The 20,003-nt window shown below is 37.0% G+C and overlaps 1 protein-coding gene across 8 annotated transcripts in view; it reads right to left on the bottom strand.

The window, feature by feature from the left end:
- The window catches only part of KIDINS220 (kinase D interacting substrate 220), a 105,957-nt gene that overhangs the window by 6,443 nt on the left and 79,511 nt on the right, over nt 1–20,003 (bottom strand). For 4 of the 8 annotated variants that reach the window (XM_045549000.1, XM_045548999.1, XM_045548993.1 and 1 more), the window contains exons 24-30: nt 19,702–19,928; nt 17,524–17,637; nt 16,716–16,772; nt 9,875–9,907; nt 5,606–5,737; nt 3,587–3,685; nt 2,067–2,303 (exon numbers count right to left, since the gene is read on the bottom strand). In XM_045549000.1, coding sequence (XP_045404956.1) covers nt 2,067–2,303; nt 3,587–3,685; nt 5,606–5,737; nt 9,875–9,907; nt 16,716–16,772; nt 17,524–17,637; nt 19,702–19,928 — 899 coding nt within the window. The remainder of the gene's footprint in view (nt 1–2,066; nt 2,304–3,586; nt 3,686–5,605; nt 5,738–9,874; nt 9,908–16,715; nt 16,773–17,523; nt 17,638–19,701; nt 19,929–20,003) is intronic. The other 4 variants (XM_045548996.1, XM_045548995.1, XM_045548998.1 and 1 more) reach the window with 2 other exon arrangements.

Below are 20,003 nucleotides of genomic sequence, written 5' to 3' on the forward strand. Positions count from 1 at the left end.
CACTAACAATTTTAAAAGTCATCAAAATACCAAGTTCTTTTAAAATAATTTTATATGACAGTTTAACAAAAGCTGTGACCTTATAAATAATTCTACTGTTATTAGAAAGCTTTATATAAATTTTAATAAAATCAGTTTATTACTAATATTTAAAAGTATAATTAAACATAGTATTAACAAATAATCTTAGCATTTGTTTTTGTTTTGTGATTTTTTTTAATTTAATTTTTTTTTAAGGGACGGGGTCTTGCTGTATTGCTCAAGCTGGATTTGAACTCCTGGCTCAAGCGACCCTCCTATCTCAGCCTCCCTAGTAGCTGGGACTACAGGGGCACACCGCCACGCACAGCCAAAGCACTTGTTTTTATAATTTCAAACTTTTAACTTTTATTTAAGGTAAAGTCACCTCCATTGATAAAATATAAAAAGCCATGAGACCAATAGTTGGGCCCTAGTAAACACAGAAATAACATTTTTTAAAGTTTGATTTCCAATATGAAGTTTTAGGGCTAGAATTGCTTTAGATCCCAGAAAAAACTAATAAACAAGGGGTAAAAAGCACAGATTTGGAAAAGGGAAACAGGAGAAAAAGAATCAAGAAATTTTAAGAAGGGATGAGAACAAAGGTTAAAACAAAGTAGAAGCAAAGCAGAGTCTTCCTTCCAGAGGAAGAAGATGTCCCATGTCCTTAAGGCCCCAGTGATCACATTCAGACTGTGAGGACAGTGCCATTCTCCACCCATTAGGGTGGCTGTTCTTAAATGTAGCGTGCGCCCCTTTCCCGGGACCCATAAGGTCAAAACTGTTCCTCTATGAATAGGAAAACGTTATCTGCCTTTTCCACCCTCACAAGAGCATCCAGTGGAGTTTCCAGAGGCCACATGACATGTGATGTCACAAGAGATTTGCCTGTGGAAGCAGGATGGGAACCTGGGGGTCTTCTATGAAGCCAGGCATTTAAGAGATTTGCAAGACAATACTATTCTCACTAAATTTTTTGTTTTGGAAAATACAGTTTTTAAGAGTGTAAGGGAGCCGAGACTAAAGAAAAGTCTGAGAACTGCTGCACCAACGGGAGAGCTCTGAACTTCCAGGTCCTGTAGGAAATACCAAGCACAGTGAAGCTAAAACTGAGGGTTTCTTAAGAAATTTCAAAGGGAACCCTGGGGAAAAGCAAAGAGCTGCTGCCGTTGAACAGAGAAATAAGAGGATCAAGTGAGGACTTCGCTTATTGTAAAATTTTTATCTTAATAAGAATTTTTATTTTAATAAAAGAGTAATACTATAATAGTCAATGGTTTCCCAACTTATAGAAATATAGGTAGATAGTATGGAGAAAAAGATAATAACAACGAAAAAGTATTTTTACTATCAAACAAAACACTGTTAACAACAGTAGACCTACCCAGTACTTGCTTTTCCTGAATACTGACCCCGTTAGTGTGGTGCTTCTTTGTAGCTACTTTTATTTTCCTCCCTTGCTTGTTTCCTGTACCCTGCTCTGATTTCTCCTAGAGTATTCTCCTTCTCAATCCCCTCTCCTCCTCCTCCTCCTCCTCCTCCTGCATCTCTCACTTCGTTCTGTTCCTGCTCCTCACCTACACCCAACACCAGCTGAGAAGAAGAAAACCAATACCCATAAAAAGCATGCATATGTACTGGAAAACCAAGTGACAGTGCTCAAAGGGAAACATGTGGCAAATGTTCCAATAAAGACGTATTTTAGCCGATGATTAATGAATGTAACAGGAACTTGCCAGCGAAAGGCCGAATCTGCAGACCACCCTCACTGAGGCAGCCCCACTGCTGTCTACTCTCCCAGCCATCACCCTGATTGGTTCACAGGTCTTAGCAATTTCTAAATGGTCTCACTTTTTTCCTTCATTTGACTGACTGTCCCTCTCCAGATGAAAGCAGCTCCCTGAAGACATGGCACCCTCCACCTTGCCCACTTAAGTATACAGTAAGCATTTTCCGAGTGAATGTATAAATGTCCGATATATTCTCAGTGAACTGAATAGTGTCCTTATTCTTCAATAATATGAAAAATGATATTTAATAAATACCTGCCAACTTAGGTTACTGTGACGTGGGGCACCTTCATCTAGGCCAAGTGTGTTCAACTCTTCAAAGCTGAAGTTCAGTGTGTAGGGCGTCTGGCTGGCGAGCTCGGTGTGAGGCAGCTCGCTGTGTGCAGAGCGGCGAGCGGCTTCCCCGTGAGGAGTGGGGCCGCTGCTGTTCTCGTTAAGGAAACGCGGGTCTTCAGGAACCACCTGGTTTTCTGCGTTTCTCATTTCTAGTATCTTAACAGAAGAAAGCATATCATAAATATCTACATTGATCTTCTTTCTTCCTCCCTTCCTCCCTCCCGTTCCCTTCCTGAGACAAGGTCTTGCTCTGTCACCCAGGCTGGAGTGCAGTAGCATAATCACAGCTCACTGCAGCCTTGAACTCCTGGGTTCAAGCAATCCTACTGCCTCGGCCTCCTGAGTAACTGGGAAAGCAAGCACATACCACACCACACCTGGCTAATTTTTTTTTTTTAATAGAAATGGGGTCTTGCTATGATGTCCAGGCTGGTTTTGAACTCCTGGCCTCAAGCAATTCTCCCCCTTCTGCCCCCCAAAGTACTGGGATTACAGGCATTAGCCATGGTGCCCAGCCAACAAATTATATTTTAGAAGCTTTAGAAATAGCTTTTTAAAATAAAATAGCATAAAATTATTATAAGGGAAATGAGTAAGCATACTTCTGGTAAGAGAATTTCTAGTGAATTTGTACTATATCTGCTTACAATTAATACTAAAAGAAGTAATGGCAGAAATCACCATATATACTACCCCTTGGTTTGCCCATTATATTATTACTCTAGTTTAAAACTTAACTTGAGAACAAAGCAAAATGCAACTGGAGTGTGTCAAAGAAAACCAGAACTGGACAGTACTTAGAGCAGTAAAAACAGATTTTATGCAGGACTACTGCAGTAGGGTAAAAGAGATCTCAGGGTAACAGTGGGCTCAACTCTGAATACAGCATGGACAAATGGAGATTTACAGCCAAGGAGCAGGGTGGGGCCAGTGACTGGAAAGTGACTAAGAGGAAGCATCAGGTGGGCGGGTCTGGCTAACCCAAGGCCAGGATGACCAGACATCACTTGGGGTGGAGGGGTGAGGAAGCTGATCAACTGCCGAGGGGGATCACGTATGGTTGTGGGGGGCGGGGCTCCTTCTAAACTGACCTCACAGGATTCTTGCTAAAACTGGGCAATGCAAGCCAACGGACAGACACTGAAGGTCGGGGGCCTAGAAGAGCCTGACCAGAGTTAGGTCGAGAGTCTGTGTTAAGTGAAAGCATGAAGAACTGGCAGTGGCCTCTTCCCCAAATTTCTGAGTGAAATGTCAAAGAAGGCAAAGGTTGCCAAATGCTGCTGTGTATATTCTCCCTAACCTAACCGGGTGTACACAAGTATAAAATGTAGTTTTAACATTTTTTTTAAATATGGAGAAATACCAGTTTAGACCAGTATTGGTTTTATGCAATGTTATAAATAATCTTGGACATTAAAATAATGTTATAAATATCTTACTGTGCTTCTGAAAAGGTGCCAGTCTCCAAAATTCATATTCATCTCTTTCTTCAGTTCATCAATGTTACACTGAGCTAACACACGGCCATTTATGTTTGCCTGAGGAAAAACAAGTACAAGGACAAACAAAATGTGAAATATTCTGAATTACTAGTGATTAAGAGGTACGCTTACATTTAGTTTTACAAAAGTCATTAGAGACTAGAAAGGCTGACCCTAAAAAAAGGTTGTCATCTCCTGTAATAATAGGTAAAAAGCGGAATTTGAACAACATAAGCCACTCTATATTTTCCCAAGTGCCTTAAGCATTCAAGTAAACAATTCACTCTTCAGGGACCAACCCAAGAACCTACCCTCCCAACTATTTCCAAAATCACCTACCCTGTCATGAGCAACAACAAAACTGCTAGTTTTTCTTTTCTGGCCTTAGAAAATATGAACATGAACACAAGCTTCAGGGAAGCAACAAACACATCTGTCCCCACAGGTGTGTTTGGTCCTGAGAAGTTTCTAAGTGAAATGTGCCTAACAAACTTGTTAATCAGTTACAGTAGATACTTTCAGCTATAAAGAACATCCGCCCACTAACTTCCTAGTCTATTAAATTCACAAAAACGATTTTATCACTTTTGGTTCTCTATAATCTTAGTTTTCCCCAAATAAGGAACACAGCATTTTCTTTATTAATAATAGGCAGCTTACCGATTTTATGAAATATAAAACCTGCCTCTATTAACTGTGGTAAAATTACGGAATACCTATGCTTAAAATCGATGCAATGTTCAGTTACCAAGTTAATTCTGAAGAAAAAAAGAGCCAGTCTGTGGTAGAAGTCCCACTATAACACTGCAAGGGAGTTTGCAGCATGTAAGAAACTACAATAGCTGCTATGATGGACTTCAGAAAGCCAGGGCCTGGGAGTAAGGGCTGAGTGGGAAGGAAACCACCGTCCTGATGGAAACGAGACTGCCACAAAGGACTAAGTGGGAGACCTCACTCCTTCCTGACGCGTGCCGGTCGCCTGGAGGAGTCAGTCTGTCACGAGAAAGGCAGTGCTTGACTCATGCAACTGGACCAGCACGAACGAGCTCTGTGAGAAAACCTTTCTGACTAAACAGTGGCTAAGATTAGTAAAATGGTATCTATATATGCTCATAATTCTTTTAAAAACTTATTCTAGAGGCCATTCTTTAAAGTATGTAAATATCAGAGGCTTGCTTTTTGTTTTTGTTTTTTTGAGACAGGGTCTCGCTCTGCCACCTGGGCTAGAGTGCAATGGTGTGATCATAGCTCACTGCAGCCTCGAACTCCTGGGATTGAGCAATCAGAGGTTTGTTATTGATGTTCTATTCTACTATAGTACTCAGATATATAAAGTATAACTTAGTGGAAATATCTACTACAACTGGACTTGGTTAATCTCGTATAGGGGAAGCTGCCTCCAAAATCTCTGCCTCACTGCCCAACTTCCTGGTAGCTATTAGAATTGTAAGAATAGGATGTTGGAAGAAATAAACTGCAAATACATTACCCTGGCAAACCCAAACCTATGTGGTTTCATCAAATGTGACATGATCCTAAGTCCTATATGACACAAAAATAAGAATCTGGGGAAAATGAAGCAAGTGTGGCTTACTTTAATGGAGTCATACATACAAATATTAGAATTAAAGAAAATGTAACATAAAAGAAAAAGTTCCCTGTTCCACACTGGAAAGGTGAGTTATTGATTTTCTCAACGTAAAATCCCTTAGAGCCTTACATTTCTTGCTAAGGCTTTCTTTTACTTATATTAGGTCATTACGAAAATAACATTGTAATACAGCTATTTTATTCTCTTTTATCCATTTATAAAGCGATAATAGGGCAGTTCTAGGAAACAACACAGTAAGAGTCATGCTTTCCATTTAGAGCTTTCCCATTTCAACAGGGAACCTGTCTCTGAGATGCTACTTGGAAGGGTGCTCTGTCCACCACACCCGCAGTCCCGTCCCTACCAGCACGTGAACCGTAGGTCACCTTTTTGATTGTTGCACAGTACTGCGGCAGCATGCTCTGGTCCAGCCCTTCTATCTGTTTCAGTTTCTCACATACTGCATCCACACTGAACGAATTCAGCAGTATCACTGGTCCTGGGGCCGGGCCTGATCCCTGGGTAAGTCGAGGAAAAATACAGGTATGAGTAGCATTTAATGCTAGATGTATGAGGTCATGTGACAGACAAACTTATTAAGTTGTACTATGAAGTAAAGTAAAAACAAATGTGTGTAACATAAGGAAACGCTATTAGGAGACAGATTTAGCTATTCTTACACCCTAATGAGTAGCTTTTATTATAGCTGATACAGCCTTCTCAAAACTACTCTTCTAAGAAGATTAAACATTCCATGAACCAAGCTTAGGCCAACTGCTCGAATGTTTACAGCCTAACCATAAGAGAGAAGGGCGCTGTCCTTAAAAAGAGGAAGGACAGAGGTTAGAAAAAAAGCAACAAAGGGTAAAAACTACTGATGCCTGTGTTATAGGAACACAAAAGATAAACCTAGGAAATCATTTTTAAAGTGCCTATGATAAACACTTACACAGCTTTGAATGTTTCTACAGACTAAACAGCTGAAGTTTTCATATCTTGATCATATTTTAAGTCCAAGAGATCTAAAATTTCCTTTAGAATCTACGTGTAATAATCATGTAAATATAAAACTATTATTTCTTAACACGTGAAAGCAAATACAGCCTATTATAATTTACTCTCCTTTAAAAGATAAGTCAAAATAATAAATAAGCCTAGTATTTATTTGAGAGAAAAACATTTCCTGAACGTGGTGACGTATCAAAGAAGGATCTGCTGTGGTCAACGACACCTGCATCTCCTCAATTACAGATGCGCACACTGAGATCTAGAGCATTAATTCAGGACTTCAAAGTCACAGAATAAACAGCTAGTTAGTGGTAGATTTGGACCAGAACGCTAACTTATCAGGTCTTTTAACTTCCTATTTTCATTGCTCCAACTCTCTATTTTTGATGAAGTTATATAAATTACAATCACAATAAAGAGAAGACAAATACAGAGGAAACTAATATAAAGGACAAAGATAATACGCCAAACAATATGTCCTGTTTACCATTCAATCTAATCTTCAAACAGAAAGTAAAATTTATCATATCCTCAGGGTATATGAATTTATATTTTCTACGGCCTTTTATCCCTATAAGGGCAAAACTAGACTACGGCACAGCCAAAAATGCCTTTTGCTAAACATTCTTTATAATATGAAAGCGTAATGTAATATTCTTATTACTAACTGATAAATATATACATATAGTATACATACAACATATATCCGTATTACAGATAAATATAAATATAGCTAGGGAATGATACCATATTGAACAAATAGCTGTAGTAGTAGCTGTGTAGAAAGAGAGAATTAGGGAGTCTTAGCAAGTTTACAAGTATGACACAGGCCCATAAAAGTTTGGAAATTAATGACCTGGAACATAATGCAAACACATTTATTTATAGTTTGTTTTTAATTAAATAAAAATTTTAAATATGCCATATTAATGGTCCAGGGTTCAACTGCTCCAAAAATACTAAGAGCAAAACACTAGTCTTTCCATAATTTAGTTTTCTTATCTCTCCATATAGTTCCATTTTCTGCCTGGCCAAGTAGAACCAATATTCAAAGTATTAATTATCCACTATCTACCAGGAACATGCTTTCTATGAATTTTTAATAACTATAATTGTTTTATCTTTTCTTTTTAAATAGCTTTATTGAGATATAATTCACACACCATACAATTCTCCCATTTAAAGTGTACAACAGAGTGATTTTTAGTATATTTATAAACTTGTGAAATCATCACCCCAAACTGAAACCCCTGCACCCATTTGCAGTCATTCCCCATCTCCTCAACACCCACCCCTGTCTCCTGGCAACCACTGATCTACTTTCTATCTCTAGACATGTCATATAAATGGGATCATACAATATGTAACCTTTTGTATGTGATTTCTTTCACTAGTATAATGTTTTCAAGGTTCACCCACATTATAACATACGTCAATACTTCATTTCTTTTTACTGCTGAATAATATCTATCTTTTAAAAGATCTTTAATTCTGTCTTTCAAATGCTTTTATTCCTCAACCTGTCTCCTTACTCTGGAAGCATTTACACTTGTCTATATTTTTTTGGTTCAAAAATCACAAAAGAATGGTTTGATCAACAAAATAAATAATGATCATATGGGATTATACCTCACAGATAAAATAAATATCCATGAGTCCATACTGATATAACTAAATAATTGAATAAATAAATGAGTTAGGAAGAAGAGACAGCTTTTCCTTACAGAATTCCAATTAAAATATGTAGAAGAGGGAAATCAAAAATAATCATTAGGCAAACATAATAACAGTGATTGTACACATGATCCACTGATGGATGCTAAAATTAATGATCTAGAGTGTAAGTAGAAACAAGAAAGATATTTGCAGCTTCAAAGTATCTCCCCCAACAGACTTTTTAGTTACAAAAGGAAAAACAGCCCCTTACAGTGTTGAAACCTGGCAGACACCACCTTAACCAAGTGATGGAGGTTAGCATTCCCAGTGGGAAGACTCAGGGACACCGCAAAGCCTCACTATGATGCACCAAGAAGGACACGGCATCATTCCTGCGGTTTTCTCGCAATGAACAACCTCCTTCCAACCATGAGGAAACATTGGACAAACCCAAGTTGAGGGACACGTTAAGAAATAACTGACCAGTATTCTTCAAAAGTATTAATTAGGAAAGACTAAGGAATTGTCACAGATTAGAGGAGACTAAGGAGAAATAACAACAAAATGCAAATAAATTGGATCCTGGACCAGAAAAATGGCATTAGTGGAAAAGCTGGTGAAATTCAAATAAAGTCTGTAGTTTAGTTAATAGTAGTATACCAATTTTAATTTCTGCCCTTGATAATTCTGTTTTTGATAACTTTAATTTCTGGTTATAAAAGATGTTTACATTAAGGAAATTACATATTTTTTGCACCTTTTCTTTAGGTGTAAAATTATTTTAAAGGAAAAAGTTGATTAAAAATTTCCCCCAAAACTATTTTTGATTGTGCTAAAAAGGACAAGCATAATAGGTATGAACCAGATTAACTCTGTCAGCTTAGGGGCCAAATGTAAAATATTAAAGAGTATTTTATTTCCATGGAGAATCTAAGAATTCTGCAACAGACACATGTTAATAAAGATACTACACTTTCCTTTAAAGCAAAAAGTTCCACACAATGTTACTACCATAATCCTTTAAAACTTTTATTAGTTACTTTAAAGTATATTTTAACCTTTACTGGGGATTATGTAGAATACATATATTAAATCTGAATGATTTTTAAAAGCTGTATAAGAAAAGATAGACACACACACGGGCATAAGATCTTTGTGACTACATCAAAACTATAGTGTGACTCTCAATTATTTGTAAGTTGGGCTTTATACAAGGAATATATTATCAATTAATGAAAATGTGTTACAATATGCATCTTTGAATAAAGGAGAAATGATAAATACCTGCCAGGTCTTTTCTAAAGTAATCATGTATAATAAAATTATTTTGAAACTAAATAAATCCTATAACCAAAATAATGATTTTGGATAGAAATCTCATAAAAGAAAGAAGAAAGTATAAAAGTGATAAGGAAACAGTAAAAAGCATATTCAATAATTCAGTAGGTAAATTCTTAATAGAAACTAACATACTACTTTGAAAACACACGAAATAGTTCAAATACTTTAATATTTACCATGCATTCTTACTTGAAATTTACATGTAAGTCAAGAACAGATCATTTCAGCTTACTGATTTTATAAATCAGAATTTATTAAAAAAAATCTAATTTGGAAAACTGAATGCAGAAAATGTTAGTTTGTTTAAACTGTTAAATACAAACTTCAAAATGCATGCAGATTAGAATTTCTCCAGGTAAAAGTAAAGCTACCAAAATACTGAAGTTAACTTGAGGTAACTGTATGATTTTTATATTGTAAGTAGATTAAAACTATACTCCGAAACATTATCATCTTTGGTAAATTTGTCAAATAAGCTTAGAAATGATTAGCCAGAAATAATGCCATGCAATGGCTAGAAGCAACTAATAAAATAAACCAAAGGTATCGAAATGAGCAGATTTATAAACAGCCCAGCATGAAGTTGCCAATGATTGCTTATAGAAGTCTAATAACAAAAGTGAGTAAGATTTCACTGAGAGTTTCTGTACCTGTCTCTGTTTGTTAAACCCAGAATCACACGACTTTAAGGAAGGAATAAAACAGAAGGAACAGAATGAAGGACAAGAATGTAAAGTAGCACATTTAATATACATGTATAAATGTATAATATACACAGGCACCCCTTTGTCATTCCTCTTTTTTCCCCCTTAATTTTGAACGGACCACTCAGCAGCAACACAGCAAGGAACACACGTGCATGTGTGCATATACAGTTTAATTTCATTAACATGCACTTGGTAATTCTCAAATTGTACTCTCAAAATTTATACTTTTTGTATCAAAAGAATAAATCATGGGGTATACATTCAATAAGAAAACCAGGTAAATCAAACTTACTATGAAAAGTCAATATTCCTGCTACATACAAGTTTAAAATTAATTTTAAAACATTTAATAAAAAAAAGGCTTAATTACTTGGGCTATCACACGATCACTTCATAAAATGAAATACCTAGCCACACTACTGTTCATGTTCATTAACACACCTTCAAATTGTTTTGTTTCATTGCATATGTGGCACAAGCAGATGCGCTAAGATATCATTTCAAAAGAAAGGCCCTAAGAGCCTCACAGGTCAAGAAATAATAAGCTGACTGGATGAGAACTTGCCAACTATGATGAACATACCCATTTTAGTGAGGTAGACTTTTTAAAACTCTCATTCAAAGCAAACAATCACTGCTGTCAATTATTGTTCTGCACTTACTAGACTGGTGGAAAAGATTCTTAAAATGCTTAAATGATCTAGAGATGACTGACAATATTGTATCAAATTTAATTTACAACATTATTTTAGCACAATAAAATGCCAATACTTCGCTAGCCTAATATCAGGTGTCTTTCTTTTAACATATTCAGTATCTGGAGTACTTCATGGGACTCTTATTTTTTAGTTTATGTTATCAACCTTGTTATAAATAGATTTTTTAAAAGTTACTATATATATCTGTGGAGACTTGCAAAAACACCAAAACAGGAGTGCTAATGAAATTACAGTTTACTATAAGACACTCAAAACTCAAGAGAAACCTATTGTTGACCTAATTGGAAAATGTAACTTACACTTCAAACTAGTTGAGAAACAATAATTAGGTTAAAGTTGACAGGTAAGACACTACATTTTAAGGGCCGTCATTTAAAAAAAACACAAGTACTAAACAACTGCAGTGAACACAATTTTGTTATTTTTTAACTTTTAACTGTACTCTATGATTCAATGATAACATTACCGTAATATCCTTTCTGTGAAAATATCTCAAGCAAGTAAGTTGAAATTTATTAAATGTTTAGGGAAAAGGTTTGTTTGAGTTGAAGTCTGGCACAAAGACCTTCTTCAAGCACAAAGTGAATACAATTTTTCACTGCACTTCAATAAGAGGAAAAACCAGTAATAATTTTCCAAATTCAAACAGAATAATAAAAATCCACTTCTAAAATACTTTAAAAGGAGTGAATGATGTTCAAGCTGGTTGAAGCTACCGAAGGGAGTCCCGGAGAGCTGACAGGAAGTACCTGTCCTGAGCCCGCAGTCTAAACAAAATCTAAAATGTCCCCAACTGCTTGCCCACGGCATCTGTAACTTTCTTGTCCAAGTCTCCTGAATGATGAAGAGACAGCCTGGTTGGACACACGCTTGTTTGAAAACAAGTTGTAAGTTCTAAAGCAGTGGTGGAAATAAAAATGATCTACAAGTGAGCCCTATCTTTTTATGCTTTTTACTTGATCACTCCAATAACTGGATCCTGTTTAATGAAAACTAAGACCTTCACTTTTAATACCTTTATTAATCCAATAGTGTTCATCCGTCTCTGAAGGTAAAGGCAACAGCACACTGGAAATTCTGATATTGTATTAACACTGCCTTTGCAATTCTGAAGTTCTTTACAATTAAACTTTGTGTTAATCATTGTCATGCCTTTTCAACAAGGTATAAAAGTGATCTAAATAGAGCTGTCTAGAGGTTCTAGAAGTATCGAGTAAACCCTGTGGCAGAGAAGGCCAAGAAAGAATGACTTAACAGTACTGTAATTCCCTTGGTGACCTCAGATCCACAACCTCCATGAAGGCAGGACTTTTACCAATTTTGTTCACAGCTGCATCCCACTACAATAGTGCATCTCATACTCAATACATGTTTGCTGAAGCAATGAATGGTTACACAGGCATCTGCAGTACTCAGTGCTAAATGATCCAGGGAAGAATGAAAGGGTGAAGAAATGCTGTATCACTCCTTCCTTTGAAAAAATGCTTTTCATTGAAACAGTCACTGACAGGAGCAGCATCCCTTAAGTTAAAACAGGCTACAGCACTCTTAAGAGCAACTCTTTGAGATAACAACATGTCACTGAGAAGACCTGGCCAGATATAGGCCCTCCATAATGGGTCCTTCCTTGCATGAGGGTCATAGAATGATCCAAATGCCATCTCCTATAGCTTGGATGTCTCCCCCCTCCAAATCTCATGCTGAAATTTGATCCCCAGTGTTGGAAATGGGGCCTAACAGGACGTACTTGAATCATGGGGACAGATCCCTAAGGAATAGACCAACACCCTTCCTAGGAGAGGGGTGAGTGAGTTATTGCTCTCTTAGTTCTCACAAGAGCTGGTTGTTAGAAAGAGTCTGGTACCTCTCCTCCCTCTCTTGCTTGCTCTCTTGCCATGTGATCTCTGCACATGCCAGCTCCCCTTCCCCTTATACCATGAGTGGAAGCAGCCTGAGACCCTCACGAGAAGTATGTGCCAACACCACGCTTCTTGTATAGCCTGTAGAACTGTGAGCCAAATAAACCTTTTTTTCTGGATAAATTACCCAGCCTCACATATTCCTTCATAGCAATACCAGTGGACTAAGACACCACTATTTCCTGCTGAGAACTGGACTGAGAAAAGCTAAAGGTACCAAGATAAAACACCCCTGGAAAGCTTTCAAAATTTTAAAGTATTTGAAGGATTCAAATAATCTAGAAATTCTTCTAAATTCTAAGAAAACAAAACAATTGACACTTGTGGAGGGGGTGCCTAAGAAGAACCAACAGATAAAAAGGCTGAGGTAATCTAAACTGACTGGAGTATTTATACACTACTCCCCACTACTGAGATAAAAGTTATTTAGCCTGAAACAGTTTCAGTTCTGTTTTCTTTTTTTGAGACAGGGTACCACTCTGTTGCCCAGGCTGGAATACAGTAGAACCATCATAGCTCACTGCAGCCTCCAACTCCTTAGCTCATGTGATCCTCTGACCTCAGCCTCCCGAGTAGCTGGGACTACAGGCACACACCACCATGCCTGGCTTTTAAAAAAATTTTTTGTGGAGACGGGGGTCTCACTATGTTGCCCAGTCTGGCCTTGAACTCCTTGGCCCAAGCGATCCCCTCTCCTCAGCTTCCAGAGTAGCTGGGGCTATAGGTGTGCACCACTGGGCTTGGCTGATTTTTCTTATTTTTTGTAGAGAAGGGGTCTTGCTATATTACCCAGGCTGGTCTCGAACTCCTGGCCTCAAGCAACCCTCCTATTTCAGCCTCCCAAAAAGCTGGGATTACAGGCATGAGCCACCATGTCCAGCCAGTTCTGATACTTTAAAGCTTCATGGAGTTTGGCCTTTGGGTAGTAATAATAAAGTACTTAAAATATGCTAAGGCTGAGTAATCCTTAAATGAGACCTATGAGGTAGGTCTGCTTTTCCCAGGTAAGAAAGTTGAGAAGCAGAGGAGTTAAGCAATTTTTCCAAGGCAAAAAGCTCACGGCCAGGGTCTATTTAACTCAAAAGACCAAAGACCTATCACACCCAGTCTGCACGGGAGCAGAGCAGGCCGCACGGCAAGGATAGTGGACTGTGACACAGGACTCTGGGATTCTAGTTCCAAATCTGGCACTATCCCCTGTTCCCTCAGGTGAGCCTCACATGGCTCACGTGTGGTGCATGGAAACTGGACTAGACCTCAGGTGCCAGCACTCCCTTGGGGACCTTCAAGAGGGAAGGCAAGTCCAAGGTGGGGGCCATGGTTCTGCTTTTACTAATTTATAAACTGGAGCTCTGATTAAGATTTCATTACTAAGAATGAGCTTCTGTGCTTTGAAAGTCTGAAAAACACTGGCTCTTTCTAACACTAATATTCTGGGGAGCAATATCTTAGGTCTAAGGCAAATTTTTTTTCCTGTTTCACAATTTGGCATATATTTTTCTCTATTATAAAATTATAAGGAAAAAAAGGTAGCATGGAGGCCAGGCGCAGTGGCTCACGCCTGTAATCCCAGCACTCTGGGAGGCCGAGGCGGGTGGATCGTTTGAGCTCAGAAGTTCGAGACCACCCTGAGCAAGAGCGAGACCCCGTCTTTACTAAAAATAGAAAGAAATTATATGGACAACTAAAATTATATACAGAAAAAATTAGCCAGGCATGGTGGCGCATGCCTGTAGTCCCAGCTACTCGGGAGGCTGAGGCAGGAGGATTGCTTGAGCCCAGGAGTTTGAGGTTGCTGGTGAGCTAGGCTGACGCCACGGCACTCTAGCCTGGGCAACAGAGTGAGACTCTGTCTCAAAAACAAACAAACAAACAAAAAGGTAGCATGGAGGCTTACATGTTAAATCCTCACCTTTGTGAAACACTGAATATATCTATAATTTATTAATATCTGGTAAGTCTTTGGTTGGACTTCACTAGCTATAATCACTACAGTGCTCTCTAATGTGAGAAAACTCAATTATTTTCATAACGATCTGCTTTACAAAGGTTTATCAGAAATTGCTAACGGTAAAAAAAGATAGGAGCACCCATATTTTGAAAAGACTGTAGCTAGTTAACCCTTCATGGTCTGGCTTTTTTAAAAACCAAATTATCCTTTGTCTGTGATGACAATTTGTCCAAAACCATTTATACAGCTCCTGACTTATCTATAAACAGCTCTTCTCACCAGTGTTGTGTAGGGGACAGCTGAACAAGCAGAGATGGAATCAACGGGCAATCCTGTTGTCCCAAAATACAGAGTTTCCTACCACCAATCTGGAAAGCGCTATGAGCCACGAAGAGCTAAATACTTTCCTATCAAGTATTCTCTCTTGGTCCCACTACAAAGTCCTTGACATTGTTCCCATGTACAGATTCTTCACATTTCCACCACTGTTTCAGTTGGCTTTGAACAAGTGTCTACTTACTTTTGCTAGCCTTCTACAAAGCAAATTTTGCATGCTATTGTCATTGTTAATTTCTTAAAAACAAAGGAAGCTAAGTAAGCATCTGTTATTCACTAATCACAAAACTATTTTTTAATAGTAAAAGAACGGCAAATAGTATGGTTATTTTACTAAACAAAGGCACTAATATATGCAGAGCACCTTTACTCTTTGTTATTGGGCTTCTAAACATGTTTCAAAAATTGCATTATTTCCTCTTTTCCAAAACTCATTTCAAAATTTGCCTAATGCTCCTTCACTGGTTCCTGAAAGAAACTCAGACACCTTTTAAAGACAAGCGTTTGTCTACATTCTTGAGCATGTGAAGAGCTACTACGTCAGCAAGCCTATGTCGCTAAGGCCATCAGATTCTTCATAGTTATCTTATTTTCATCAACAATTTGCTAGGGATTTTAGCTCAGAGAATTGCATTGCATACATGAATCTATGTATCAAAGGCTCTCTGACTAAACCAAAAGTCATTCTTGCATACAGTGGTGATGATCTATGGATTAAAGATTCCTTAAACACTCAAATAGAATTCTGGTGGTTTATTGTGTCTATCATTTGTGGATAATTGAAGTCACTTAAACACTTCAGCTGAAATGTAAATGACTTAAAAAGAAACATCAACCCCTCAGTGAAAGCACCAAAATGATTCTCTTTTTCTCTCTCACATTAACTCAAAGGAAATTAAAGTTAAAGAACTATTGCCTACCCAAGTGCATGTTTTAAGTTAAAAATTAAGGATACACTTAGGATGCAATGTTTCAGTATGTTAACTCTAACTGCTAAGCCACATTTCAGCATGGCTTTAGATTAAACTGATCATATTTATATGGGTATAAGGTATTCTGTAAAAACAACCAAAGATAAAGTACAAACTTAAATTCCAAAATGACTACATGAAGATTTTAAGGCTCATCACAAATTTATTTCTTATTAAGTACAAAGTCTTGAATAATTTATGAAGTGATTTCCTCTACAAGATTTTTGTTTGTTTGTTTGTTTTAAAGAAACCTACAAGGTGTTTGCAAAAACTTTTACGGTGTTTGCAAAAAAAAAAAAGTTTAAGTAATTCCCTTTCCATGCTGTGTTTATCTGGAAATTTTATTTTAATAAATATAAAGAAAAGTAGTACTACATTAAGATTTACATTAAGACTTCATTAATGTGGACACCTAGACTGAGTTACTAAAGATGCATTTTTGGTCTACACCATCTCACAATGTCTTCTTTAAATTTCAAGAGTAATGTTGGATATTTTAAAAAATATTCTACACATATAATACCAACTACAAGCTTAATAGAGACAGTCAAAGGTGAAACTAGACCTCAACACTATGGAACAAATACCACCAATTAAACACTCCTGATGGCTGCTGGAAAAAGCCCTTCCTTACTGGAGAATAAAAAAGACCCCATCCATGTCATTGAAAAAGGGGAAAAGTGGGAGGAAATAAAGGGTAAAGTTAAACATCAGCTTTTAATTAATTCATGAACTATAATTGTTAGCACTCAACTACTCTACACTATAGCTGCCCACCACACCACAAAGGCCGAGTTAGCGAGCTGCTGTCATCACAAGTAAGTCAGTCGTTACTGCTGCACAAGCAACGAGACACTAGCAGTCCACACCACAAGACTACTCTGTTACCCTTGAGGAGTCTGTGGGTGAAGAAAGCCCCTCGGCAGCATCCTCCTTGATAACCTCCTAACAACACAAAATGGGAGAGTGTGGGTGCAAAGGTGGAAGGATGAGCCAAACCATGAAGACACATGAACATGATGTCAAAATAATAACATACAACACTCAAACACTTCATGTGACTAGATTTTCCCTTCGTAACATTTTACAATTTAAATAGCAGTATAAGTTCTATAGCCTTTGCCTTCTAATGTATAAAAATACAATTAAAAGGGAGTTTCTTTTGTAAATTATTAGTTAAACTAAGTTTACCATCAGGAACCCCTAACACTCGGGGCACAAATATCTTTTGTTTTGGATTAATTAGATTCAACACTACATTTGAAGCATTTCCCTTATCCTGTTTAATTTCTGCCACTAGATTGAAATGTCCTTCTTTCAATACATCCTTTATTTCTTATACCATAGTGCTGACATATATATACAGATGCCATATATGTATGTCCTTTAAAAAGATATTAGAAATTAGTAAATACAAAGATTTAGTTTTAAAAGTTTTGGTAATAAACATTATATTACAAGCCAGAAATCTCTGGTTGTAAACAAGTCAACATTTATTTACTGAGACTGCTAGTTATTTTCCTTCCATAGATATTTGCCAGAAATGAAAACAAAATACATTTTATGTTATTAATAGCTTATGTTTCTTAAAACTATTTATAAAATAAGTTGCATTATTTTAGGAAATAACCAAACTTCTAATGCTATCTATGTTTATTATTAGATTAATATTTTAGTTACCCTTTTACATACTTACTAGGCCATTGCTCTGATCTCTGGGCAAATTCGTTTTTACTGATGGACGTGAGATGAGATGTTGGGAACCGCCAGGGTAATACCTTGGCGTGTAAAGGTATGGGGCAAAGAATGGCTATGGAAAAACACGTAACAAAAACAAAAGGGGATAAACAATTACAGAAATCAAAGTGTAATGAGATTTAGCAAATGAAACTAACCAATAACATACAACTCTAAAATTTTTAATGCAAGTGACAAAACAAAAGAAAAAATGCCTCACTCATATTTTATAGGATAGCAAACCCAAACTTAAAACATACTATTTACATTTTTATATTATTCATTTAATATGAGGGTTTCTTTAAAAAAACAAAAGCAACTAAAATTTATCACCTTACCATTTGAAACAATAATTTCTCTTCACATTTAATATGTTTACAAGCTTACCATGTGTCAGGCTCTAAGTGATTACGAATATTAACTCACAATCTCTTTAAAAGAAGAGATTCTTTACAATTAAGATTCTTTACAAAAAGTATTAGCCTAAATAAGACCAAAAAAAGGTCCGGATTATATGAGAACACCCCAGCACAGATTCCAAGAATAGTGTTATTCCAAGTTCCTGGAGTTTACCTCTAATCTCCATCCTGGAGTTTATACCCTAAATAAGCAAGTGGATTTTTTAAAAAACAAGTGGGAGTCCACTGTTACAGGAGATTTACAACTACAGCATGCATTGTAAGCAGCTTCAATGTAGGCAGGAGGCATCAGATTATACGGGCCAAACATGAAGACTGCACTTCCTTAGGTTTCAGTACACTGAGGTAACACCTTTTAGACTCCTACCAGTTTAGAAGAATTATCCTGCTTTTAACTTTAAGATTAAAAATTCAAGTAACTACAGAAAAAGTAATTAGAACTAAAAACAAGAGAAAATTTTAAATGTTTATAAATAATAAAATACCACTGAAGCATTATCACATTATTGCTATTCATGAACATAACATCTATCTCAGCCTAGACTGCCTGGAAATCTTTTTTGTTCTTTCCTCAGATAAACTTCTTCGTTTCAAAACTTCAACTGGCATTAACTGAGCCATCAGATTTTAAGACTGGTAAATAAAAACTTGCATTTCACACTGCCTACCACACAGTTAAAATTTATAAGGATGGAATATGTTATAAAATCCCATTGTTCCACATTTGTCTTCTTGTCTCAACAGAAAAATGGAATAACATTCCTAGGCCTCCATGAGCAGTGTACCTAATTACTTACATGGCCAACATTTTTCAAAAACTGAAAATTTAATTTAAATTCTGGAATTCCTTCATTGCCACATTTAGCTCATATGAAATTTATTTAGGCAGGCAGTTGCCTTCTATGAATACTAGCCCCTAAGTTCTCTAGAATTAGACTAAAGAGAGAGACAAAAAACTAAGAAGCTGCAATGGACCTTGGAGTACAGTTCTAGAAAGCGTAATGCCATGGTTCATGCATGTCCCATTTTCCTCTAGGAAACATTAGCATCTAAGATCATTAAAGTAAGAACAGATAGCTTGGCCTTAACACACTTGACAGGGTGTACCACCAATAATTAATTGTGGTTTCATCTTTTCATCTAGAAAACTGTTTTATTCATATTAAGTAAACAATTATACATGACTGAAGATAACTTGAAATAAACTCTAAAAATGGGCTTTGGTGCTTATTTGGCAATAACATCTGAGCCCTACAAGCAGTATTTCCCCATTATTACCTCACACTTAAAAGACATAAAATGTATTAAGTACAGGTTTACTGAACCACTGTAGGAGTTTAAGTTTGTCATTGTTTTAAATGCCACTATAAATTATTATACAAGATATAACAAATGGAACATTTGTTTATAAACGGAGAAACAGGTTCCTCTGAAGCACAGGATAGTCACTGCTGACCCTGTGTTCATTTTCTAATCAAGAAAATAAATTAAAGCAAAAAGCATCTCCAATATTCAGACTCTCTTGAAATTTAAAACACATTAAAATTCAACATACTTTTCATTTTTAAAAAATCATATATTTTACATTTGAACTTTACATTTTTCCTATTTTAAAGCCAAAGTATAGTTTCAAAACAATAATGGAATCCACAAGCAGAAAACTTGTGTGACTTCTCTGGAATAAATTCTTGAAAGTAAGGCTGCCTCGACCTCCTTACCCTGTTGTAGAAGGGATGCTGAGGGCCCGTCATGCCGCTGTAGTAGCTGCTGTGAGGCTGTGGTGACACCACCCCACCTGTGAAGGGCCCGTTGAAGGACGTGGAAGATGAGCACACAGACGGGGGCTGGCTGTACCCCGACGGCGGCCTGGGAGGAGCTTCGTGCAGAGGGAGTGGGGGGTACGCCAGGCCTCCTATGCCGATCTGCTCTCTTGCAGCACGAACGTCTGCAAGAGTCCATCAAACCCGGAGGCGAAAGAAAACAGGACATTAGGGATAAATCCAATTATCATGTCCTTCTT

This window comes from Lemur catta, chromosome 4 (genome assembly GCF_020740605.2).
Source record: "Lemur catta isolate mLemCat1 chromosome 4, mLemCat1.pri, whole genome shotgun sequence".
Lineage (NCBI taxonomy): Eukaryota > Metazoa > Chordata > Mammalia > Primates > Lemuridae > Lemur > Lemur catta.